General features: G+C 43.9%; 1 protein-coding gene across 1 annotated transcript; it reads left to right on the top strand.

Moving 5' to 3' along the window:
- The first annotated feature begins 4,071 nt into the window (after positions 1-4,071).
- On the top strand, positions 4,072-26,265 carry NOS2 (nitric oxide synthase 2). Its single transcript, XM_065418510.1, has 26 exons — positions 4,072-4,178; positions 5,449-5,530; positions 6,235-6,357; positions 6,437-6,585; positions 9,670-9,832; positions 10,280-10,371; positions 10,716-10,857; positions 11,478-11,617; positions 13,022-13,196; positions 14,138-14,239; positions 14,948-15,142; positions 15,686-15,768; positions 16,122-16,266; positions 17,192-17,296; positions 17,444-17,493; positions 17,609-17,783; positions 18,449-18,581; positions 19,092-19,170; positions 19,931-20,109; positions 20,973-21,136; positions 22,032-22,242; positions 22,604-22,691; positions 23,166-23,287; positions 24,029-24,177; positions 25,041-25,235; positions 26,149-26,265. Exons 1-26 carry the CDS (start codon positions 4,072-4,074, stop codon positions 26,263-26,265), a joined length of 3,465 nt encoding a protein of 1,154 aa, XP_065274582.1.

The raw sequence follows: 26,265 nt of genomic DNA, 5'->3' as shown, positions 1-26,265 counted from the left end.
CCCAAGATGACCCAAATGAGACAGGGACAGATGCAAAATTGAAACCCATGTCGTGACAGCCAGCCCGGTGCGCCACCCTCTGCTCCACAGATAAACACTCATAAATCTCTCTTGTAGAATCAGATTAATGATTTTGGCAGCTATATTACTCAGAAGATTTAAGGCATGGATTGTCTATAACTTGAAAAAAATCTAAAACATTAACTCCTTTAAAAATCATGTTATTCAGTCATACCTCATTTTTATGAAACAGTAACTGCAGCCAAAATCCCTGAGTCTTTACAGGCATAGTAGTGTTCCCGATTCTGGCTGCCGGAGCCCGCCAAAAACCTTTTTACTGCATGCCACTGGGTTTGCTCTGTTATTCCTACTGGCTTTACAGTTCAGGTAGAAACTTTTTATGTGTGTGCTTGTTTTGATTACATGTCTGAAATTCACCGGTTGTACAATAAAACCCCATACGGTCTCTTAATCGTCCCTCTGCCTTTCACAAATATTGCTGTGTGCCGGCAATATGAAGTCGGTGAGATACAAAGAGTTTCTCTATTGTGTTTCTCACGCCTTGGGCATGAGCATAGGGGCAACGCTCAAAAAACAACAGAGGCAGCAGGAACTAAAGCATCTGGAAGGAATAATTTTAAAAAGCCTATTGACTTCAATAGAAACTCAGATCCTGATTCAGCAGGGCTCTTAAGCACAGAGTCTTAGGGACTAACTACATGCTTAAGTGCTTTGCTGAATCAGGGCCTATGCCCGGGGCCGCCGAGAGTGGGTTCGGGGCCCCCAGCAAGGGCGGACCGGCTAAACAGGGCCGACGAGGGGGGGGGGGGGAAGCCGGGCCCCCTTCCGGACCGCCGGGCCCCGGTAAGGCGACGAGAGGGGGGGGGGAAGCCGGGCCCCCTTCCGGACCGCCGGGCCCCGGTAATTTGTACCGGCTTTCCCCCTCCCCTCCCTTGTCAGCCCTGCCTATGCCAATAGGGTTCTATAAAAATTAAAAGCTTCCTCTAGAAATTATTCCTAAAAGCTATGGAGAAGGATTTCCTTTCCTCAGAATTTTTAAATTATCCTAGAACATTTCATAGAGAATTCTGTGTCCCTGCTTTAAAGATTCAATAGACGGATGATCAGTCTCTATCAGAGTCCCTAGAGCAGGGGTGGCCAGCCTGTGGCTCCGGAGCCACATGCGGCTCTTCAGATGTTAATATGCGGCTCCTTGTATAGGCACCGACTCCGGGGCTGGAGCTACAGGTGCCAACTTCCCAATGTGCCGGGGGGTGCTCACTGCTCAACCCCTGGCTCTGCCACAGGCCCTTCCCCCACTCCACCTCTTCCCGCCCCCTCCACATAGCCTGTAGTGCCCTTGCTCCTCCAGCCTCCTGCATGCCACGAAACAGCTGATCGGGAGGTGCAGGGAGGGAGCGGGAGGTGCTGATCAGCAGGGCTGCCGGTGGGGGGGAGGCGCTGGGAGCAGGGTGGGGGAGTTGATGGTTGGCTGCTGACGTATTACTGTGGCTCTTTGGCAATGTACATTGAGAAGGAGCCAGAATTTACCAGGCTCCGGGTGGCCACCCCTGCCCCAGAGCTTTTCCTGTAAAAGGGCTGGTTAGAGCCACAGGAAATTATATCACATTAAAGCGATTACCAAAGCAGACAGCCAACCAGCCAGTGGAGGAGGGGATGCTCATATGTTTTAGAATTGATGAAATATCAGGAACTGTGGATGCATTGTTAGCTAACACTCTGTGACAGCATGCATTAGCCACTCCCTTTTGATCTGAAAAATAGCCCAGGTTCAGGGATTTCCCTTTGCAATGTTATCCATGTATTATCATCCTTCTGCTTTGCATACTGAACCCCAGCAGAGTATAAAATGAGTTTGCCTTGCAACAGGGACACAGTACCTCGACGGTTAAAGGAAAGAAACTTTGGCAGAGAACACTATCTCCCAGCACACTTGGAGAAACCTCTCTTAGAAGCAAGGTAAGGCAACTTTATGTTTAACTGAGCAGCTGGCCAAGCAGTTATATCTGCTTGCACATGGAATAGTTTTATTGCCGTTTGTATGTTTTTTCCCCCCTTACTAAACCAGCACAGTTTTTTTAATTGGTTCCCTGTAATGCTGCCTTGAAACCTTTATCCTCCTTGCTACAAGTAAGAGCAGTGCCACAAATAGTCTTTAAATTAACCCTGTTGAAAAGGATCTAAGGAAACAAGGGACTTATTTTGATCATCAATGAATGGAAAAGAGAAATTAAGAAAGAGCACACTTAGACAGGCTGCGCTGAGATAGTGTGACAAGATTTCCTACAACTTTTCAGTATAAGCGGCTACTCACAGGTCTCCTAGGCAAAATCCCAGGATAGCTCTGCTGTTCTAAGACCGATCCACAACAACTATACCATCAGAAGATTTAAAAAAAAAAAAATTCTGATTAGCCTAAAAGACTAGATGCTTTTAATGAATGACAGGGTGAGTTTAGTTTTGTATCGCATTGTAATGTGCTAGTGTTGTTTGCAGTTTGGTAACTCTGCAGATATTTTTGTTACACACCCGTCTCTTCCTCTTCTTTTTACCTTTATTAAGGGCCAGAATCTAACACCCCTACATTGAGTAGTACCTCACAGCACAAGTAGTTGCATTCTTTTCAGGGGGGTTACTCACTGTGAATAGGGGTATCAAAATCTGGCTCTGAATTCTTACACTGAACTACTTAGATTGTGAGCTTTTGGGGGTCAGGACGGTCTTTGTTTTTTGATGTGTACAGCGCCTAACACAGAGGCCACAACTGGGGCTTGTAAGTGTTACCACAATTAAAAAAAAAAAAATGAGTAAATTTATAACAGAATAAAGAAAGTTTTTTTTCCCTCTCTTTCCTTATCTTTTGACCTTCTTGGCTACAGCTCAGTCTTTGATTGGTCTTATACAGAAGACTTAAACAATGTAATAGCTTCACTTTTACCCATCAAGCTGCTGTCTTCCCAAGGAGGAAAACTTCACTTTAGGGTCAAAGATGAGCAGAAAAGCCCAAATCCAAAAGGACAGCAAGACAAAATCGGGATCAGCCTGTGACAATTAATGGAGCATCATCCTAAACTCTGACTAGTTTGCTACATGGGTTATAGATATGCTATAATATTATTTACAAAAAATCTAGTACCCATGCAAGATTCCTCGGTTCCACATTTAGAACAGAACCTGGAATCCATAAACTTCACATTCCATTTGGCTCTGGCAGTCTCTAAGGTGCTGCAAGTTGTTTTTTGGTTTCATTCCCTGGGGAAGAATAACTTTCAGCTGGGAATCTTTGTTGTGTGAATGACGCAGGCCAGGTTTTGCCTCTTGTTTTCCTGCAAAACAGAGGTTCAAATAAAGAAAAATATTTTTGTGATACCCAAACCTTCGAGAAACAAAACTTTAGAGCTTTTTTTTTTTTTTAAGTTGGTATTTCTGCTAAACTTGGAACACTCATGTGTTTTCCAGACCCTAATTATGCTCTGAATTTCATTTGATCTGAGCATTTTGGATCTTCATTGCAAACATTTGTTTTATCTGTGGTGTCCTAGGAATAGGCAGCCGGTGTAGAATAAAACAGGTCTACAGCTTCTGATTGGCATGGAGAACCCCTAATTTATTTGGTGTGTATTTACGACAGGATTTGGACCCTGATTTAGCAAAGCACTGAACTAGGGAGTCCTAGGGTGTTTGCTGAGTCAGGACCTTAGTAGGCAGTTTAGCTTTCAATCATAGGATATTAATTACAGCAGGTCCATAAACCTGCGGCGTTCCCTCATCTTATCAAAGAGGGAGATTGTATAACTGTATAACCAGTGCTTAATATGTGCCCTGACACCTCTAGGCTTGGCAGTTCATAGCCCCGGCACCTCTGGCCTTGGTGCATCAATTCTGAATGTAAAAAAAAAAAAAAAAAGTTACTTGAGCCCCAGCACCTCTTTCATTACAAATTAAGCAGCGTGTTTAACCTCCTTTTATTTCCTTCCTTAGGAGAATCCCCTCATTACCTAAACCAGGATTTCAGGGCTAGGAAACAGCAGGCTAATTAAAAGACCAAAAATGATGTGCCCTTGGCAGTTCCTATTCAGGCCCCAAACAGGTCGGAACACATCCCCCAAAGAGGATATAAACAATAATGTGGAAAAAGCAGTCCTGAAGGTTCACAGGTAAGATTTATCTCCTCTCAATTTCACCCTTCCTGCTTTCCTACACTCTCCCTCCTTTAAGAAGGAAAGATCATAGATGTTTCAGAGGTACAAGTAAAGAATTGCCAAAGCAATCATTTTAAAGGAGAAAGTTTGAGGGATAACTTTTCCTACAGGCCACTTGGCTGCAATTGACACAGGTGAGGTAAATTTTAGTTTTCCCTTATGAGACCTACTCACATCACTGTGACATAAAACATCCTGCCTTAAACTTTCTTTATTTTTTTTAATTGTCTCTGCTTTCTATAATGTATATAATGGTGCAAGCTATGGATGGCGAGATCCACTCGTGTGTGTGTTGTGGACTTCAGCAAAGTTATTTATTAACCTTGTAATTGTACTAATTAGCTCCATAAAGTATTTTGGGATACACCTTGCATGAAAGACGGTATATAAAATAAGGTTGCACGCTTCTCAAATGTCCCTCATTTCAAAGGATTTCACTCATTTTGGTGCCTACGTTCCACCAAAATTTGGTGCCTACGTTCCACCAAAATTTGGTGCCTACGTTCCACCAAAATTTGGTGCCTTCCCCTGTCCCGGGCTCCCCATTTTTCACTATTATCAGGGAAAGTTATTTACACCAGAAATAAAGAATCCTGAACCTGACTCCCACTGGAGTCACCGCTCACCAGTCAGAGCAAAGGACACACAATCTGGCCCTAAGATGGACATTAGCTAAAGGCCATCGCCGCCAGTCAAAAGCAGACTCTTTTGCTCCAGGATTGTCAGGCTAGCTCTCATCTTCTCAAATCTTGCATCCAAATTAAAAAAAGGAAGAACAGAGTTCAAAAGTCAGGCCTTTTGCATGGACTTCCTTTGTTTCCTGCATAAGAAAGCAAGCCGTTTGCTTAACGCACCGTGAGGTTGGACCTATTTGAAAGGTTCATGCAGCTATTCCCTGAAGAAAACAAATCTTCTCAACATTTTCCTTCTTTGTCGGTTTCCTATGACTAGTTCATAGTTGTAGCTTCTTGATGCATTTCCTTTGTTTAGTTTATAGCAGTGGTTCTCAGCCTTTTATATTCTAGGGCACAGCAATATGGAAACGGTGGCCACAACCCCGCTACCTGTTTCCAGTTCCCTTGAGTCGGGAACACATGGCTTATTGAGTTGGTATTGTTTTCAGACGCGGTGTTAGGCATCTCCCTACTCACCCCACAAGTAAACGGTAATGGGTTAAAAATTGAGCCTCTTGTACTAAATCAGATTCTGCTTATTCATTTCAAAGCTTCATGAAAGAAGAAGCCACCAAGCTAAATGATCTGAGCAACAAACAGGATGAGATGCCGCGCATCATAACTGCAGGAGAGGTCAGTGAGAGGAGACAATCTATTTCTAACTTCGGTACTGGATGCTAAGGGGTCGCAGTGACAGCTGAGTGAAATTTTTCAGCTGAATTTTTGTGTGTCCCCCTCCTCCCCCGAAGGGGGTGGGGGGGAACAGATTCAGTGACACCAAAACGTTTTGCGAATTCATGTCAGTGTCACCAAATTGTTCATTTTGTGCAACCCAAAACTTTAATGTGCCTAAGGGAGTTAGAGGCCCAACTCCTATTCCAGTGGGATTTGAGTGCCTAACTCCCTTAGTCTCCTTTGAAAATCCCAGTGTTTATTTACAAGCGTGTCTTATTTCTAAGACCATCCAGTTCATTGTTTCCCTTGGACCGCCACAATTAACACACACTGAGAAATCCCAGTGAAATCTCTGGGACTACTTGCAGAGTAAGGTATTGCTCAAACAGGGAGCGTGTGAAAAATCTGACTCCTTGTTCATTTAGGACCAGATATGTGGGTAATTTCACACTCACATGCATAAGTGCTCACTTGGGTGAATAAAGTTTCCACAATCTGTCCCTTAAATCCTAATTAACTGCTTAGCAATCAGAATGGGCCAAAGTCTTCCCTGATGAAACTCCGTTGATTGGCACTTACACCAGGGATAAATTTAGTCCAATGTTTTAATGTTACATGATGAATTCAAAGATTATTTGTATTTTCATTTTCTCTTTGCTCAGAAACCTCCGCAGAATGGCATCCAACCCATGAGCCAAATATCTGGGTGTCCGAGACATTTAAAAATTAAAAACTGGGAAAATGGAACCAGCTTTCACGACACGTTGCACCAGACGGCAAAGGGGGTAAGACCATGAAACTTTAATGGACAACTTTCCCTGGCGGGGTGCCATTGTCATTTTTAACATTTCCCTGTCTTTGCAGGTTCTCAACTGCAAGGCCAAGGCCTGCCAGGGGGCCCTCATGAACCCCAAAGGCTTGGTGAAAGGCCCCCGAGACAGTCCAGTCCCACCGGAAGAGATTTTACCCCAGGCGATAGAATTCATCAATCAATACTACAATTCATTTAAAGAGTAAGGCCATTTTAACTTCATTCTTGAATTAATTGCTCTATCTATGGGATGTGAATGCCTCTTAGTATTCTTTCATCCTGAGCTGCAAACTCCCCTACCACACACCGTCCGGTCAAAAAAAAGGAACAAGAATTATGGGCTGTTAGTGAGTTAGTTGTACTAATAATATGCTGAAATGGTAGGTGCTATTTTTACCTGTAGGTCCCCACCCTCCTCAGTGAATATAGGAACGGACTTTATTGAGTGCTTTGTTGTGCAATCTGGTTTTGACTGTCTCAACCCTCCTGAGGCAGATGCAGCTTAGATAAGACTCTTTTTAAAAACAGTGTTACCATCCATGTATAAACAAGTCTCTCCAGGTCTGGTTTCTCACCAGGGAAAGGTAACACAGTGCTAGAGTGGAGTAACGCCCATTGAGACCAGCCTTATAATGCGGATACGGCTTTTACTTTGGCGTTGTTTTCAATGCACTCTCTCCGTGTTCTGGCACCCTTTGCTCAAGGGCGGTACATGTTATGTCAACATTTCCCATGGTTTAGGACTTCTTATAAAGTTGCTGGCCTTCTAGACAACTCGCTGCCATCCAGCATGGCAGAGTCCTCTCATTCTCCCCCCATCAGCATGCTCAGGTGAATTTCCTAGCATCATAGAAGACGCTGTATTCTATAGTTCTCCGGATGGAGAAGGGGGGGTGAGTTTACCGCTTTGGGTGAACACGTGGGAAACGCTGGAACATTTGAGTCCATCTCAAGTTCCACCATTTCAAGGCCTTAGGGATTAGTAAATACAAGTTTGATCCTACAAGATACTGAGCGACTCCTGAAGCCAATGGGAATTAAAGCTGCTCAGCACATCCAGGGCTTACTCAGCACTTAACAGGATCATGCACTAGGTCTCCTAGTTAGCTACTTCGGTGATTCAGATGCTCTTGAATTTAACACACTATTTATTTTAAATTGGCCCACATTAACTTTTCTGAAAGGAGACTCTGATTTGCAGATCATTGTATAGCTGCTTCCTTTCCTCTTTTTACGCTGCCCAGACAGCAATTTTATGACTTCTAAAGTTCTGCTTTCATTGTGACGTTATGATAATAAGAAACTACTCTTTGTAGTAATCAAGGGATTATGAAATCTCATAACACCAAACAACTTGCAATTGCTTCATCTCATGGTTAGAAACAAGCACTTTCAGGAATTCTGGCATCTTAGTTAATTTCTAAATCACTTTCTTCTTAGTCACACTCTCCTGGTCGGGTCATTGACTCAGTTTGAGTCTGGTCTTGTGTTTGATCCAGATGCAGCAAACACTTAGGCACATGCTTACTTTAACTCCCATGAGTAATCACATTGAAATCAAGGGAATAACTCATGGGAGTAAAGCTCAATACCTGCATACATGTTTTCAGAATCACAATCTTTGTCAACTAATAATGCAGTAAAATGTACATTTGTTACTGATGACAAATTCCCACACCAGCAGCACAAACACATGAGAGTATGGGCCAAATTTACCCCGGTGTCATTTACATCAAGGGGAGTTGAACCCACTGCCAGATGCTGAACTCGATCCTATGGTCCTGATTCCTTTCTCATCACACCAGTGTAAGTAACACTGACATGTGAGAGGGTGATCCAGTCCTAGGAGGGTGAAGGCCACATTTTCAGAAGAGCTCAGTGTCCAGATTTTCAAAGCAGCTCAATGCTCCTGGTAAAATCTGGCTTCATTTCTGAGCCCTAAGCCCTTCTGAAAACCACAGTCTCAGGTACAAACAGCTTTCACGGTCAGAAACATTCAATTTGCAAAATCTCCCTGTAGCCACTCAGAGGTGACCTCACTACTTGGCTATTTGATCACACAGATTTACACTGTCTCACGTGCTGCCCTTGATCTTTCATCCTGGTGAAACTCGACATGTGCTCTCAGACGGAGCAGGCTATTTTCATCCTATTTATCAGCCGGCAAACCAGTTTGTCTGTGCCACGATAAATATTTCCCCAATATTGTGTCTTCATTTTCTGTGTTATCAACATAAAGAATTTGAGAGGTTAGCTTCTCTGGCCAAGAGAACTACCCAGCACCTCCTCCCTGGTGTGGCGTTTTCTACACATTTTGCTCAAAAGAAATATTTCTGTATTAAAATAATAGAACTCAGAGAACAGGTACCATTAGGCCACCTCCACCCTCCTTCTGCCAAAGCAGGATTTTTCCCACCCATGGATTTCCAGTGCTTTCATCATACAAACCTGGAAAGTCCACATCTTCTTAAACAAGTTAACGTGGGAAGCTAGGCAGAAAAAGGCTGCTTACGTTAATGTATGAAGCATCATGGAGATGGGAGCTGAGTGGTCAGAGGATTGAGCTGCACCAAGGTTAAAACATTACAGCTTAGCCTTTCCAGCACTGTTTGCTCCTGAATAAGTTAATTAATCTGCCATTCACACTCAACAAGGACAGCTCAGAGATTCGGAGGCCAGAAGGAACAAGGATGATCTGACTGCAGTTGTTATAGCAGTGGCCCTGTCTCCCCCACACTCATGCCCTGCGCTTAGATAATCCATTTCGTTCCATTGCTTAAAAATACCAAGTAGTCGATCGTAACAATAGAGCAATATGGCACTTTGGGGAGAGGCGTGAGATGCAGCAGAAGGGAGATGGGACGCATGGTGGCAGTTTCCTCTAGGACGCAGAGGTCTGTGAGAGGTGGCAAATATTTTCACCGTTGATGGCGTATTTTGGGTAGATCTATTTCATTTCCAGGTGTTGAACTATGAGGCCAGCCCATCTATGGATATTCTCTTGCAACATCCATATGTGCCAAACGACGACTTGCACAGGCCCCTAAGTGAATCCTATGAAGCACTCTCTCTCTATTCTGTGGCAAAAGCTAACCCCATCGGTCTAAATCCTCTGCTTAATGGAGGAGTTCCTTATAATCAGAGCGCTTAAATTCTGCCCTCAGTGACATCCATCCACCCTCTTGACCCACAACACAATATTTCGGCAATCACCTTGGTGAACAAAATTAGTTCTGCCTAAAGCACAGCTCATTGCGTCTCTTGATGATTGTTTCCTATTCTACAGGCCACAACCAGAAGAACACCAGCAGCGAATGCAATCAGTAACTGAAGAGATAGAAACAACAGGAACCTACCAGCTGACGAAAGAGGAACTCATTTTTGCAACCAAACAGGCCTGGAGAAATGCTCCGAGATGCATCGGGAGAATACAATGGTCCAACCTACAGGTGACTTACTGATTATAGAAATCTAGGGGCAAGCAGATCAGCAGCTTCTGTAAATCAGCATAGCGACATTGGCTTCAACAGGCCTACGCCAAGTTACACCAGCTGAGGATACGGCCTGTATTTCAGACAATGCAAACTGCTTCCTCATTCCAGAGCCAAATCAAATAATTTTATATGGTTCAAAACACCTTAAAAATCTGCTAAGCAACAGGAGGAAATGCATCTCCTGATATTACAGCAAAGCACAAATATGTTTATTGGGCCCATATAGCAAAGATTAAGATTAACCCTTGTTAGATGAGCTAAAAGTGAAATCCTGTATCCAGATACTAGCCTAAGCCATTGCACCTTAACCTTAAATTATGATAATGAACTTCATTAGAAAAATAATTCTAAATCATCATTCCTAAATCAATTTTTTCATGTATTTCTTCTGGGAATATATAGGTGTTTGATGCACGTAACTGTACTACAGCCAAGGAAATGTTTGAACACATCTGTCGTCATCTTGAATACGCCACAAACAATGGAAACATCAGGTATGTGCTCTTTTATTCCAACTTTGGAATACCAAACACCAGTCTTTGGATCCAGATCTGGGTTTACATTCAAAAAAAACCCTCCCCCTGCCACTACAAAAACTCTGGAGTGTCTAGAAGTTTTGGTCCCCTGTCTCCATCCTTAATTCCCCCCTTTATCCTGTATCATCATTTCTTGAAGGTTTGTAAGTTGCACAGTCCCTGGAAAAGGAGGGTTTTTAGGTTTTTGTTGGGGTTTTAATTTGTTTACAAAATGTAAATTAGCTAGTAGCAGGAACAATTTAAAAAATAATCCAAAAGCATAGGACTTGCTGTGTTTTAATGGGAGTTAATCTCTCTGGTAGATCGGCCATCACGGTCTTCCCTCAGAGGACTGATGGGAAACATGATTTCCGTTTGTGGAACAGCCAACTCATCCGATATGCTGGGTACCAAATGCCAGATGGCTCCATCTTGGGAGACCCAGCTACTGTGGAGTTTACACAGGTAAGCGTTCAAACAGAACTCAAACAACCATCCCTCTTATCTAGCTCATCTATTGGATTTTAGATATTCGTCGATCTAATCGATGTAGGTACCTTGTTATGTGGCCCTCTATATTCTATTGATCAAAAATATTCCACAGATCTGATCAAACCTCCATTAAGGTCAATGAAAGACTTTCATTGTGCTTCGTGGACACCTTTTGTTCTGTACCTTTCTGGAGCAGGAGGGAGGAATGAGGGTGGGTGATAGGAATGGCTGGAGCCTTGGCTCCAATGCACCAACCAGCACATCTTACCTAGCATGGGGGGAAAGGGGGGCGAAATTTATTGCTATTATAGTCCTGCAGCAAATTACTCCCTCCGTCCCAGAGCAAGGGAGGGTTGTTTCTGAGGCACGCTACCGCCTAGGCCTACCTCTGGGATGAGGCAATTTATGTACTACCCCTCGATCAGGGCATACAATGGAGCCCTATGCGAAAAAAGCATGGCTTTATTGGAACAGGGGAATGTAGCCTTTAACATTAGACAGCATGTAAAGAGTTAACATGCTTTTGTCTTCAAACCCATGGGGGGAAAAAAACAACAACAACCCAAAACAAAACCCACTTTCTTCACTTATAGTTGTGCATCGAGCTTGGGTGGAAGCCCAAATATGGCCGCTTTGATGTCGTTCCACTGGTTCTCCAAGCAAACGGCCAAGACCCGGAAATATTTGAACTGCCGCCAGAACTTGTCCTTGAAGTGTCAATGGAACATCCAAAGTAAGCATACTGGATTTAGATAATCATTTCTGTGCCGTACCTTGACTACTAGGCTATTGTTCGGCCCAGTTTATTAGCTTGTGACCTGTGGCGGGTTCCTTTATTAGTTCTTTGTTCAGGTGAAATTATGTTAAATTAACCCAAGAGATAAAAATGTATGTTATAGCAGCTAAATTACATTGAAATGAATGTAGGATAATAGCATTTTTGCAGGAAGTATTTGGGAGTTCTCATCTCTGTTTTAGTCATAGTCAGTCAAAAGTACATTGCTTTTAAATAGTGTACAGTAGAGAGTGCTATTGTAATACACTTGTAGGGTGTGGGTCTTCTTGCACTCAACAAGCCTTTGATTCACCCAAGCATTTAAGTATGACCAACATTGTTCAGCAAAGCATTTGCATCCTGATTCAGGAAAGCACTGCTAGTCGGGACAGCCTTTAAGCATGTGCTTATGTTGGGGGAGGGATAGCTCAGTGGTTTGAGCATTGGCCTGCTAAACCCAGGATTGTGAGTTCAGTCCTTGAAGGGGCCACTTAGGGATCTGGGGCAAAATCAGTAATTGGTCCTGCTAGTGAAGGCAGGGGGCTGGACTCGATGACCTTTCAGGGTCCCTTCCAGTTCTATGAGATAGGTATATCTCCATATATTAAAGTCATGTCCAACAAGTGAATGGGACTTATGCACATGAAAGTTCAGGACGGGCCTGAATTGGGGCCTTAATATTAAACATGCAAGGAGTCCTACTGAAAAACACATGCTTGAGCTGGAGTGACAAGTGCTTTGCTGAATCACTGAGGACAGCAGTCTACCTACGACGGCTACCAGCTAATAGATTTATTCCTTAAAATCTAGTGGTACAGGTCTGTGCTTTGGGATTGAAGGTTGAAACCCTGCTGATGACTCATGAGAGGGGCCATTATATAGAGCCAGATCCTCAGTTGTTATAAATCAATGTTACTCTGTTGCCTTCAGTGGAGTTATGCTGATTTGCTGAAGATCTGGTTATTGTAGGTTTCATTTCCTGGTCTACCCTCTTGCTCTCTCTGTATAATTCCTGTACTGTGTTACCTACTGTAACATTTGCCAAATAGTTTACAGTGATTAGAGATGAGCAACTAATTTATTCAGTTTCTCTCTATTATTGTTCTTGTCTTGTTTATTTTGCGAAGAGACTGCAAAGAGCTCAAAAATTCTTTGATGTTATGCATCCGTTTCCTCAGCAAGGAATTCTTGATTTTCACATGGCTAGTGAAAAGTTTGTGGTGAACATGTGCAAGCCTGTGTTGCATTACTGAGTTACAGACAGGACTATCCCTGTCTATTCCCTGATAGGCATTGGTTGTGCTCAGAAGGAGATACAGGAGAAGATTCTTAACTAACGGTTCAAAATGTTTCTTTAAAAAGGTATGAATGGTTTAAGGAGCTCGATTTGAAGTGGTACGCGCTGCCTGCTGTCGCCAACATGCTGCTTGAAGTGGGGGGCCTGGAATTTACAGCTTGCCCTTTTAACGGCTGGTACATGGGGACAGAGATAGGCGTGCGAGACTTCTGTGACGTACAGCGCTACAATATCCTGAAGGTAATCTTCGAGAGGGTTTTTAATGCACCTGTGTAGAAGAGGCAAGGGAGAGCACCAGATTTTACACTGAGTCCCGGGCAGGTTGGGCCTGGCTTCTACCAAGCGCTTTCTTAACGGTCTCACTGTTGCTAGTTCAGCTCCATTGGGGGCAGCAATGGTGGGAGAACTAGCGTAGAGCCGAGAGAAATGCAAATTGATTAGGAAAGAGTCGTTCATGGCAAAAAGCAAATTTAAAAACTCTTTCTGCTTTACTACACTCGTGTTATTAGTATCCCATGTGAAGGGGTGGTTGTTTTTTAATACTGTAAGCTTTTTTGGGGGGGGGGGTCGTCTTTGTACAGCACCTAGCACTGGGGCAGTCATTACCCATACGCAAAGTACACAGCTGCGTAGGGTACCAGGAAATCCTGCGCAGCTGCGTGCTGCTCCAGTCCCTGCTCCACCTCTTCCCCATAGCCTCTGCCCCAGCCCCGCTTCTTCCTGCCTCTGCTCTGCCCCAGCCCCACCCCCACTCTACCCCTCCCAAAGCCTCCCGCCCCTGCTCCGCCCCGTCTCTTCCCGCCCCCGCCCCCACTCCACTGAGAACTGCAGCAGGGCTGGCCCTGCGCTCACTGGCAGCGGGAAGTGGAACGACCCAGCCCCAGCCGTGAGTGCTGGGGTGGTTCCCTTCTGCCACCCAAGCCAGCCCCCCCCCCACGTAGGGGGACTGCGTAGGGCCCCAGAATAGCCCTGCCTAGCACACTGGGTTCCTGGTCCATGCCTGGAGCTTCCAGATGCAACAATACAAATAATAATAGGGGACAGCTCCCCTTTAATCCCATATAACCCAGTGGGAAACCCCCTCCCCTATATCTGAACACCCCACCCACACACAAATTTTGACTCAGATCTTTGCCCTGAGTATTAAATTTGTTTTTTTCCTCTCTTTTTTTCACATGTAGGAAGTAGGGAGAAGGATGGGTCTGGAAACCAACAAACTTTCCTCATTATGGAAAGATCGAGCGGTGATAGAGATTAATGTTGCTGTGCTTCATAGTTTCCAAGTAAGTCAGTGACAGACATACGAAGAGACATCAAACACCCTGGGCCTGAGTCTCCTCCCCCTTGCAACAGTTTTACAGCAATCAGACTCCAGAGTAATTGCTCCTGATTTATACTAGGCCCTTTATTTTCATCCCATGAATGCGTATAAGGGGTAGCCATTCTTCCCCTGGCTGCCAGTTAAAAATGGGACAGGGTGGGACGTTGTGGAAAAAGTTCAATCATCCCATTCTAACTTCCTAGTGAGGTGCTAAAAGGCACCCTTTGATTAACAGCTTTGTTTCCAACGCCACTTGTTTATGCCAAAACAAGTCGAAGGGTGGGCAAATGAATCAGAGGCATTGGTTAACGTGCTCGCCTGATGCTGGGGCAATAAACCGCAGGGGGGGAAATGCTGATCTTCAAGACTATAAAGCGAGCTGTAGCAGAACAAGTCAAGGGTCCGTCTAGTGCAGTGCCAGTCTCTAATGATTGTTAGCAATGGATGCTTCTGAGTAAGGCATAAGGTCCCCTTAATACATATTCCACCAGGGAAAAGCCTTCTATATATAACCAGTGCAGGGAGAAAAGCAGAAGGTACCATAAAGCCCACTTGGGAAGCACTGTGATGGACATGACATAACCCCCTTAGATAGTTATTGCACCTATTTGTGAAGATCCGTGACATGGGGCACCATCAGCTTATGGACTTCTCTATACAACTCTTTTAGAAACAGAACGTCACCATCATGGATCACCACTCCGCGGCGGAGTCTTTCATGAAATATATGCAGAACGAGTACCGCCTTCGAGGAGGGTGCCCAGCCGACTGGGTCTGGCTCGTGCCTCCGATATCAGGCAGCATCACCCCAGTGTTTCACCAGGAGATGCTGAACTACGTCCTCACACCTTTCTACTATTACCAGGTAAGGGCCACCGAATGATCTCAGCAGACAACTTAAAAAACACAAAAGGTCCGTTCTATCCAGGGGTCATACGGCACTTCACACAATGGGGTCCTTGTCTGTTACTGGGGCTCCTACACACGACGATAATGCAAATAACTAAATAAGTAATATGCTGCCGGACCTAAAAACACTGTCATTCACATTAACTGCCAGTCATAGTGCCTGTGAAGTAAAATTAACTGATGGCTACATACCGTCATTGTAGGGTTTCTAATATTTTGCGAGGGGTGGGGAGGGAAGAGAAAGGCCAGTAGTTCCTGTTAAGAATATATCATTAGGAGTATACTCCCAAACTGTCATGAAAATGCACTTGGACACAACAGAGAGGCTGATCCTGCATTTCTGAAGTAGATGGGAGCAGGCTTGGGCTTGCAGAATGGATCATAGATGTAGATTCCCAAAATAATCTGACCTTTTCAAGGAATGACTCGATCTGTGTAAAACAAATTGTGTATGTATTCTTTTTAAGATCTCAGACCTGTATCTTATGTCTCTTTCCAGGTGGATGCTTGGAAAACACATGTCTGGCACGATGAGAAACGCAGGCCAAAGAAAAGGGAGATCAAGTTTAGAGTTTTGGCGAAGTAAGTTTCCCTGATAAAAAGCCTAAATATTATATGTGTGGGATTGAACCATGAAGATCCATTCCATCCCATCCAAAAGTTAGGGTGGAAGCACTCCAGTTCCAGGTTTTTGGTTTGGCTCATTACAGCAACCAGGGCCAATTGAATCATTTGGATCTGGACCCAGATGACCCACAATTTGATGCTGTTCACATCTGAAATGTTTGTTTAGGCCAATCTCAACTATATTCCCCTGGAGAATCCCCCAAGTGAATGCCCCAGGCCATCCTCCAAGTCAGCCTTTCCCATATTTTTGTAAATCAGGTCAGAATGTTTTGGTGAATAAATGACAAGCTGCATATGACTTTTCCCAGGGCTGCGTTCTTTGCATCTACATTGATGCGGAAAACGATGGCAGCCAGGACCAAGGCAACAGTGATCTATGCAACGGAGACTGGGAAATCTGAAACGCTGGCCAACAACCTGTGTGCCTTGTTCAATTGCGCCTTCAACACCAAGGTAAGAGTCTATCCCGCTCCCTGAAACCTCCCTTGCACATCTATGCAGTGTGGAGAGAAATCTTTACCCACTAGAGAACAAGAGTTAGAAAACTCAGCACTACCAGCGTCTACAAGATGTCGCAAACATTCCCTGGAGATTTTACATGCCCAAGGAATGCAAGCTCTGGCCAGAATGTGTATTTTCGGTGTACCTTGCAACTCATTCTTGGTTAGTCACAGACTATTGTTTCAATAGGAAACACTATTTTCCATCCTCTGACACCCATTTAATGGCATCCGTCAGTGAAATATCCTGATCCTACAACTGCAGCACGAATTCCTATCTAACACACGAAGTCATACAATTTGGATAAATGACAAATTCTCACAGTAGAGTATGACATTTATTGCATCCGTTCCTACCTGCGTCAGAGAGCTCTATGCTAACTTAGAAAGCTTCACACTTCACCTTCAACCAGGTCATTGCTGCTGTAGGGGGGGAAAATAGCAGTAATTGCAGACGGATCTGAGGACCACAGTGAGGATTTATTGCTATATGTACAGCTCAGAGGCCACAGCTGAGAGGGGGGCCCCATATTGGTAGATGCTATACACGTACAAACACAGAGTCCCTTCCCTGAGAACTCAGGCCCAGATCTCATGATTTCAATGGGAGAGAGGTGCCTAAATACTGCCAAGGATCTAGACCTCACAGTCTAAATAGAAAAAGACAGACATGGGGTGGGAAGGGAAACTGAGGCAAAGTGGCTTGAGCAAAGTCACACAGTGGCAGAGCGACTAACAGAACTCATGGCCGCTGCCCTGTGGGCAAGCTCACACCACCGCCCAGGTTGGGTCAGCAGTGACCTGAAAATACCGTAGTACTAAAAGCCAGTCCTCATTTATGCCCCATAACAATCTCTTATGAACTTGGTCTCTTCCAGGTCCTCTGCATGGATGAATACAAGCTCAGTGACCTGGAAAAAGAAACCCTCCTTCTAGTCGTGACCAGCACTTTTGGAAATGGTGACTCTCCAGGCAACGGAAAGGTAACATTTAACTGAGAAATCGGTGTTAGAGCCTGATCCGAAGCCCATTAAACCCAATGGGGAAATCTTTGAATCTGGCCTGACCCTAGAGATAATGTAAAATAAAAGTATTTGTGCAACATGAAACATTTTATTTATTTTATACAGAAATTGAAGAATGCCCTGTTCACTCTGAAAAAGATGAGCAAAAAAATCAGGTAATATATCCTCTAATTTGCATCTGATCATATCGATTGCCTTTAATGGATCATGCTGTTCAATGAGGAGCACTAACTCGATCCTCCCAAGACTCATTGATGTCTCTTTGTGCAGATATGCTGTATTTGGCCTGGGGTCAACCATGTATCCAGAGTTTTGTGCCTTCGCTCATGCTGTTGACCAAAAACTTGCACAGTTAGGCGCCTCTCCGCTCACCCAAACAGGTGAAGGGGACGAACTCAATGGGCAGGAAGAAGCCTTTCGCACCTGGGCAGTGAATGCATTCAAGGTAACAGCTGTCCCGAGACCTACTGCATCTATTTTTTCCTGGCTCTTCACTAGCTAAATTGTCCCTGTAAAGAAACTGGTGGCGAAAAAGCTACAACACACAATTCCTACTAATGATGGGACCCAACTGCCCATTTCAGATCTGGATTTCAATGCCACACAATGTTGGGGATGTTGCTTTGGATCCAGCGTTTTGGTTCCATTCATTATAATGACAGGAACTATTTGCAAGAATGAAGATCTGCATCTAGGTTTGGATTTTGAGCTCCCCAAAGTTCAGGAGTGATTTGGGACACGGTCTTATTTCAAAGAGCCCAGTTCTGCCACCTTGCGTATAGTTCCATTTCAATGGGATTACTTGTGTGGTAGGATACGCAGGGGGGCAGAAATCAGCCCTAACAGTTTTTCTAACCAGATCCTAGCTCAGTTAGACTGGTGCGGATTGGCAGTAATCCCATTGAAGTCGGTGAAGAAATCTATTCACGTTAGGAATAAGTGAAATCAAAATCTGATCCGTATACTCTACTTGATATAATTACTATGACTATTATTAATTTGTATTGTTTGAGATAGATGCTGCACAATATTATCAGTGAACACTAAAAAAAAAAAGGCAAATTTTAACATGAATAATCTTCAGATTATTATTATTATTTTTTTAAAAAGACTGCCTGTGAGACTTTTGACATCCGTGGAAAAAATAGTATTCAGTTACCCAAGGTTTACACCTCAAATGAAACCTGGAATCCCAAGAATTACAGGATAGCACGTGACTCCCAGCCTTTGGACTTGAGTAAAGGTACCTTCTCTTTCTCTCTCTCTCACGCTGCCTATTCTGCATCTCATATGCCCAGGCTTTAAGGAGGATTTAGGAATGAGATCAGCTCTGATAATGCGGGATGATCGCTTTGATGTTCTACCAAGTTGGTAGAAGCAGCAAGGCCCTGATTGAGATGGGATAATTCATTTTAAGTTCTATAAGACATCACAAAAAACACCACAACTGGCAGCCATGTTGTCAGCCTCTGAAGAAAGGCCAAGGATTGAATGATCTGTTTTCTGTCATAGAAGGAGCACAAACAGTGGTGCAGCATGTTCTCTAAATACGTTTGTTTAATATAGGGTCTCATACTTGCTCATCACCATAGCATTTATCTTCATCATAGGGCAATTAACTACTCATAAAGCTGGAGGTGCCCTGGGTCAAAAGCAGCTCAGGACTTTTCCACAATTACATGATGACATCTAAAATAAATTGAATCAATAAAACGTGGATTAACCGTGGCCTCTTTCCCCCCCCCCCCCCCAGCACTTGGAAACATACACGCAAAAGATGTGATTCCCATGAAGCTCAAGTTCAGGCAGAATCTGCAAAGTTTAAAATCCAGGTATGGCACCTAGATCTTTTAGGTATTTTAATATTTGCTTTTGCTAGAAGTTTAAAATAAATCCTGAGATCCAAGCATTGCTGACCTTGTAGGCATTTGAGAAGGAGGTTTGAATTTCAGACCATTACTAAACAGGCAAACAACACAAAGCATTTTGACACTAAACGTGGAATCTGACAGAAACCTTCTCCCTGATTAATTCACCAAATCCAATGTGAACTGCTAGTTAATTCAGAAAAATGTGTCCCCTTGGAGAAAAAGGAATGGAAAAAAACATAACTCAAATAACTAGTTTGTAATCTTACTATAATGCAAACTGAGCCATAACAATGCACAAACAAGCTCAAAAGGATGAGTTGCAAGCATTTCCAACAACAATATCCGTGTTAGAAATAGAATCCTTAAAAGACTTCCCAGTATCCTCAAATAAGCCCCTTTCTTCCTCATTCTAAATACAGTCTTCGTACAGGAAGCCATCTGGCTTAGTGATGCAAACCATTCAGCCTTCACTGGCGCAACATGACCTTTCCAGTGGCTCATCTATTTGGGTTCATGCATGCTGATCAGAGATCTTGAAGACCTTACTCATTTTGATTAAGACACTTAGCTTAACCAGACTGTAGTTTGATGAAGTCTCCATAAATTAACACAAACTAACGCTTGCTGACTGCCACTTTGAAGGTGTATAATTCTGCACTGTCAAAGGGAAATCTTGTCAACATAACCGTGACTCATCTGATCTCGTCTTCTTATATTTCAGTCGTGTTACCATCCTACTTAAGCTTTCCTGTGAGACTAATCAGGAAGTGCACTATCTGCCTGGAGAACATGTTGGGATTTTCCCAGGCAACCAGCCAGAATTAGTCAGTGGCATCATTGAGCACGTTAAGGATGCACCACCAACTGATCAGACCATCAGACTGGAAACCTGCAATGATGGTAAGTTGGCGGTACCGCAGCTACAGGGCAATGGATGTTTTACAGATATTTTCCATAATCCACCGCAAGAGTTTTCTTTTAAAGCAAAAAAAAAAAAAAAAAAAAAAAAAAACCACCTCACTGAAATGCATTACATCAAAATATATATTCATTGTGTTCTTCTGTTGTCTTCCTAGTCGGTTCTTAGGCAAGAAGTGGTGGCTGCTAAGGGTTTTACTCTATAAACTCCTAATTTTTAGTTATTCTTCTGATGCTAGGTTCTGATTTCAGTTGCACTGAAGAAAATCCGCAGTAACATCACGAGGGCTAATGGAGTGATCCTGGATTGACACAGTAACTGAGATCAGAACCTGGCTAGTGACTGTAATTACGCTAATTGATACAGAGTGTTCATTGCTACATAACATATAATCAGTCTCCTAAAAGAGGTTTCCATGTCTCTCCCTGCTCTGGAGCAGAAACTTGCTAAATGATAGACTTTTTGCAGAGAGATGGTAGCTTAAGCAGTTCCCTTTGTTTAAAAGGAGTGTTCTATCATCATCTGTGATTCAGTGCATATACAGAAGGCCAGATCCTCAGCTGATGTAAATCAGCCTAGATCCATTACAGCCTTTAACAAGCAAATTCCTCTAGGAACACCTCGCACTGCTATCCCATAGCTTTTGGTGTTGATCACCTACAATATTATCTTTCACTAGGTTTGTTTCCTTAGTAGTCACTCCTCTCAACTGAAGTCTGTGTTCTAGATGGGATACATGGTTAACTGCAGGCAGCCTCCTTTCAACTGCACGGAGATCTGCACAGCACTTCCAGCTGACAGACTCCTTGGAAAAAGTGTTCTCAAGCGTTCCTTACATTTCCAGGTGGCTACTGGACCAGTGACAAGAAAATTCCGCCCTGCACACTTTCCCAAGCCCTGACGTATTTCCTGGATATCACTACACCACCCTCCCAACATCTGCTAAAAAAACTCTCCCAGCTGGCAACAGAGGAAGGAGACAAACACAGACTGGAAGTCTTATGTCATGTGAGTGTTAGGACTTGACTTAGGCATTGAGGGGTCAGTGCCCCTCCACTGCTGTGATGAAGGCTATAGAAATGCATGGAATAATGAAGAATAGCTGTTTTCCATTTGCTATATAAGCTGCATTATTCCAAGACCATCCTTGATAATAGGAAGGATGGTCTTGTGGCTAAAGCCCAGGAGTGGGAATCAGGAAATAGTGTATGAAAGACTTCCCACAGTAGGAGATTTCCTGAGTGATTCTGGGCAGGTCACGTAGCCTGTCTGTGCCTCTGCTGAAAGGGTATAATAATACTACTTCCTTGTCCCCCAAGGGGGGTGGTGAGAATTAATTCAATTAAGGATTTTGAAGTCATCAAGTGGAAGATGTTATCCAAGGGCACTGGCAGACAGTTTGGTAAAGCAAAGAGAAGGGATTTCTGAATTTCCAACGTGGAAATAACCAGCTGAAAGTTCAAGGTCCAGATGAGTGTCTGTTGAGTTCAACAGCTGCTCAATAGCTTTTAGGATCAGAGCACATATGCCTATGTGGATGTCTGGCAAGATAGGGCTAAAAAAAAAAAAAAAAAAAAAAAAAAATAGGCTCCCTCTTCTACTTCCACATCCAGGCCCAGTCAGCCAGACTGGGAGACCAACCTCTGGGAGGTATTTCAGAGCTTCTAATTCCAGATGTTAAATTAAAAAATCCCAACGTTTTCAAACCACTCAGTCTAAGTCGCGTTCTAGAGCGGACTAAGGATTGAGGTAGCCTCCTTTTATCTGAAGGATACCTATAATTAGTTTAACTTACCGCAAGCCTGAAACTTATTCCATAAGGGACCTTTCCAATCTCCCTGCTCCGAACCCCAATGAGACTCAAAGTTCCTTGTTCACATTTGTGGCTATGTTTGGCTTTCAGAGTTCAGAGGAGTACAACACGTGGAAGTTTTTCAACAGCCCCACCATTTTGGAGATACTGAAAGAGTTTCCTTCCACCCAAGTCTCCACGTCTTTTTTGCTAACTCAGCTACCTCTGCTGAAACCCCGGTACTATTCTATTAGCTCGTCACGGGACATGACGCCCAAAGAGATCCATTTGACAGTTGCGGTGGTCAACTACAGGACAAGGGGTAATTGTTACTTGCGTTTATTCTTTAGTGTGATGCAATTTAGGTGACAATGATTAAGTAAACTGGATCCACCACATGGTATAAAACATACCATTTTAGCTAAGAGTTTATTTTATGCTGCTGCCCTATCAGTTGATACATGCAGAATATAAATGGATAATGAAAATTTGAAGTCTAAATAGGGAACACTACTGTTGGACTGGTAATATCCTGCAGCTAATCTTTGTTTTTTAAGTTAGTAGACACCAATTTATTTACACACCAATTTTGTTTTGATATCAGTTCAACGTCTAAAAAAAGTAGACAACATTTTTTTTGGGGGGGGAACATTCATAGATGCATTTTCCATTCCTCCTGTTAGATGGCCAAGGTCCTTTGCACCATGGTGTGTGCAGCACATGGCTGAATACGATCGATCTTAAGGAGACGGTCCCATGCTTTGTGCGCAGGTGAGTGTACATGTCTTATAGCACGCCAATGGGAAAATATCAGTACTTAGTTCAGCTCCATTATATAACAATATCTCTAATAATAATAATATCCATACGTATTGCAAGGCAACATGGTCTAATGGATTGATCGGGGACTGGGAGCCAAACACTCCTGACTTCTAACCCAACACTTTGTGATTTGACCCTATGTGTGAGCTTCTGCAAAACGGGGGTAACAACACTTCCCTACGTCAGAGGGGAATGGGCAGGATTAGCGTTTTCACCATGTCTTGAAAACAGAGAGCCCGATTCTCCATCCTCTAACCACCAGATTTACCCTGGTGTAACTCTGTGGATTGCAGTGTAATAGAGTGGAAATTCAGGCCACTAGTGATAGATAGTTGGTCAGCATTATTCAGGGAGCTTGGTGGGAATGGATTTACTCCATATGATGTTTTTCCTAACCACAGTCTCACATTTGATTGACATTAGTGCTAGCGGATTCCAGCTTCCGCAGGACCCCGCCAAGCCCTGCATTCTGATCGGCCCGGGAACAGGAATCGCTCCATTCAGAGGCTTCTGGCAGCAGCGCCTCTCTGACTTAGAAAAGAAAGGTACAGTGGGAATTACCCCCAGGAGGAGCCCTGTCCCCCCAGGGACGTCCTTCATCCAGAAATGTCAATCGCATGATGCTCTTTTCACTAACTTGACATACAAGCCGCATGTAATTCATCCTCATAGCTCAGCCACATGGGGCGCTAAGGGTGCACGTGAAAGAGCATGATATGGGGGGGGAGGGGGGGGAGTACAAATGCTGTACAAATGTTTGCCTGCAAGTGCTAGCCCTGAGCAAGGAGCATTGCAGACATCCACCAACCCAGGAAGAGCTTTGAGAAGGATTTCACACACACACACACACACACACACACGAGATTCACTAGCCCTGCCTCCTTCCCACGCTCTTTGGAATGCCTGATACCTTCAGTTGCACTAGCAGGTAGCAGCACACGAACGTCTCTGCCTCTTACACAGGGGCTCGTCGCGGAGAGACAAGGTTCTTTGTGATCTTACAACCCCCTTCAACAAGCAACTGGAATTTTGCGGCGTCCCTGCCTGTTCGTATAAAATGAGTTGAGCATCTGCAGTGACATTTTGTAGAGTTAAATTATGCTGCATGTACTTAAAGCAGAACCTCACTCGCTCTCTCTCTCATACACACATGGTTGGAAAATAGCCTCCTGTCCTTGCATTGCATGACTAGCTGCTGAGACAACGGGGCCCTCTGTTGCCACTGTAATTGCAGATAATTGGGCTAACATTAAAAGACTAAAACAACTTTCCAATGTTGGTTTCAGGAATTAAAGGCAGCGGCATGACATTGTTGTTTGGCTGCCGGCAGCCAGACATGGATCATCTCTACAGAGAAGAAACTCAAGAAATGAAAAGAAAAGGAGTGCTGAAAGAGGTCTATACAGCCTACTCACGGCAACCCGGCCAAGCTAAAGTAAGCTTCATTCCTCTGCCCTCTAGAAAGGGGGATACAGATCCCCTCCTCCCCCACGCTAAGGCTTGAGCACTGTTTAAAGTTCTCCTTTGAAAGGGTTCAATGTTGTGTTTCTACGTGTCGTCCCTGAGTGAAGAATGCCATTTTCTTCAAAGGAGTGGAGCCAGTCTGCTCCTACTGAAGTCAAGGGCAAAGCTGTATCTATCCAAGCTTTACATTATTGCCCCGTAGAAGGAAGATAACAGGAGTATCCAAATTCAAGCTTCAGATGGAAAATTGTCTGTGAAGCTAGAACTCAGTCAAAACCCCAGCCCTAAATGCCCAGGACAAGTTCAGACCTGCACATTGTACCTCTTGGGGCAGATGTTGGCCCCAGCTCTAATCACTTTGCCATTGTCACTGAAATGGTGCAGCCAGAAAGGCAGCAGAGCAGGCGCTCTGAGAATTCCCCCTCCTGAGGAGAATCCTTGGATGGCAATAACCTGTGACACCTAAGCCACCCTCTCTCCAACTATGGCTATAGGAGTGTGTGCCTGGCATGTCCCTATGCCCTGACAATCCCCAGCTATCTGAATGGTTTACTGGGGCTGTGGACAGCTGGGTGTAAATTAGAGCAGCCCGAAGGCTGCTCTAACTTATGTAAGGGACTGGCCCAGCCACAAGATCAGGGTAGTATAAAAGGTGGCTTAACGCCATTTCTCCTCTCTGCTCTTGGACAGACTATAGTTTGACTGGACTGAGGGAGTCAGAGCCTTAATGTGAAATTATGGGGTTGTGTAAGTCTGCTCCAAATCTAGATAACCCATGATCTCAGACAGCATTAAGTGGACTTTATTTGACTTCTCCCCCCTTCTCCTCTTAAGGTCTACGTTCAAGACATTCTTCAAAGCAAGCTGGAGGCAGAAGTGCACCAAGTCTTACATGAAGATGAAGGTCATTTGTATGTCTGCGGGGACGTGCGCATGGCCAGGGACGTCGCCCAGACCTTGAAGGAGATGTTCACAAAGAAACTGAAGCTGACAGAGGAACAGGCTGAAGACTATATCTTCCAGCTGAAGGTAGGTGTAGAAGCCAGATGTGCATGCTTACGTGCTCACTGTAGTCAGGGTTCAAGCTAAAGAGTCCCTGCGTGAGTTAAACCAGACTTCAGTGTAGTGATCGAGATGCAATGGACAGGGCAACAATTATAGGAAACAATAAATGTAAGTGTGTACATTTGTCAGACATTCTGAATTAGAATGCAAGGCCGGGTGATTTATTTCCATTTATATAATGCACCTGTTGCGAATGCTCAGGGTGCATGTACTGATTACAGTATTCTACCCCTAAACTGATTCGCAATATCCTGCCCCACTTTGACCCTGGACATTCAAAGGGGCAGGATTTGCCCACAAATAGCTATGATCAGCTTTGCAACATGACTTGAACCTCAACATTTTCAGGCTCTGTTCACCCAGAGAGGACGGGCAGTGAATTTGAGAAGGGAAGGAACACTGCACATAGATACTAGACCTGGCTGGCTGCCTTGTGTTTTTGGAATGGTGCCAAGTGCTACAAAAAGAACAGGAGTACTTGTGGCACCTTAGAGACTAACAAATTTATTAGAGCATAAGCTTTCGTGGGCTACAACCCACTTCTTCGGATATATGCATCCGAAGAAGTGGGTTGTAGCCCACGAAAGCTTATGCTCTAATAAATTTGTTAGTCTCTAAGGTGCCACAAGTACTCCTGTTCTTTTTGCGGATACAGACTAACACGGCTGCTACTCTGAAACCTGTCAAGAGCTACAAAGTTCAGCTTATCCTAGAGCTCTTAGGAATACATCCTTCAAAGCAAAGTATTCCTACCACCAAAAGTTCACCATCACTAGTCAGTAGAACAAACCTAAAGGAACTGAAAAATGAGCCGCCAGTTTGTTAAATAATGGGAAGCCAGACTGATGTTTTTGTTCTGTCTCTCTGATTTTTACAGAGCCAAAAGCGATACCATGAGGACATATTTGGGGCTATGGTTCCACATGAGGGCAAGAGAAATGCAAGCACTTTGAAACCCACCAGCCCAAGAACCACTCAACAGTTAATGTTTTAG

This window comes from Emys orbicularis, chromosome 17, assembly GCF_028017835.1.
Source record: "Emys orbicularis isolate rEmyOrb1 chromosome 17, rEmyOrb1.hap1, whole genome shotgun sequence".
NCBI classification, from domain to species: Eukaryota; Metazoa; Chordata; order Testudines; family Emydidae; genus Emys; species Emys orbicularis.
Note: the sequence above shows the minus strand (reverse complement) of the source record. Positions and strands in the feature narration are given on the sequence as shown.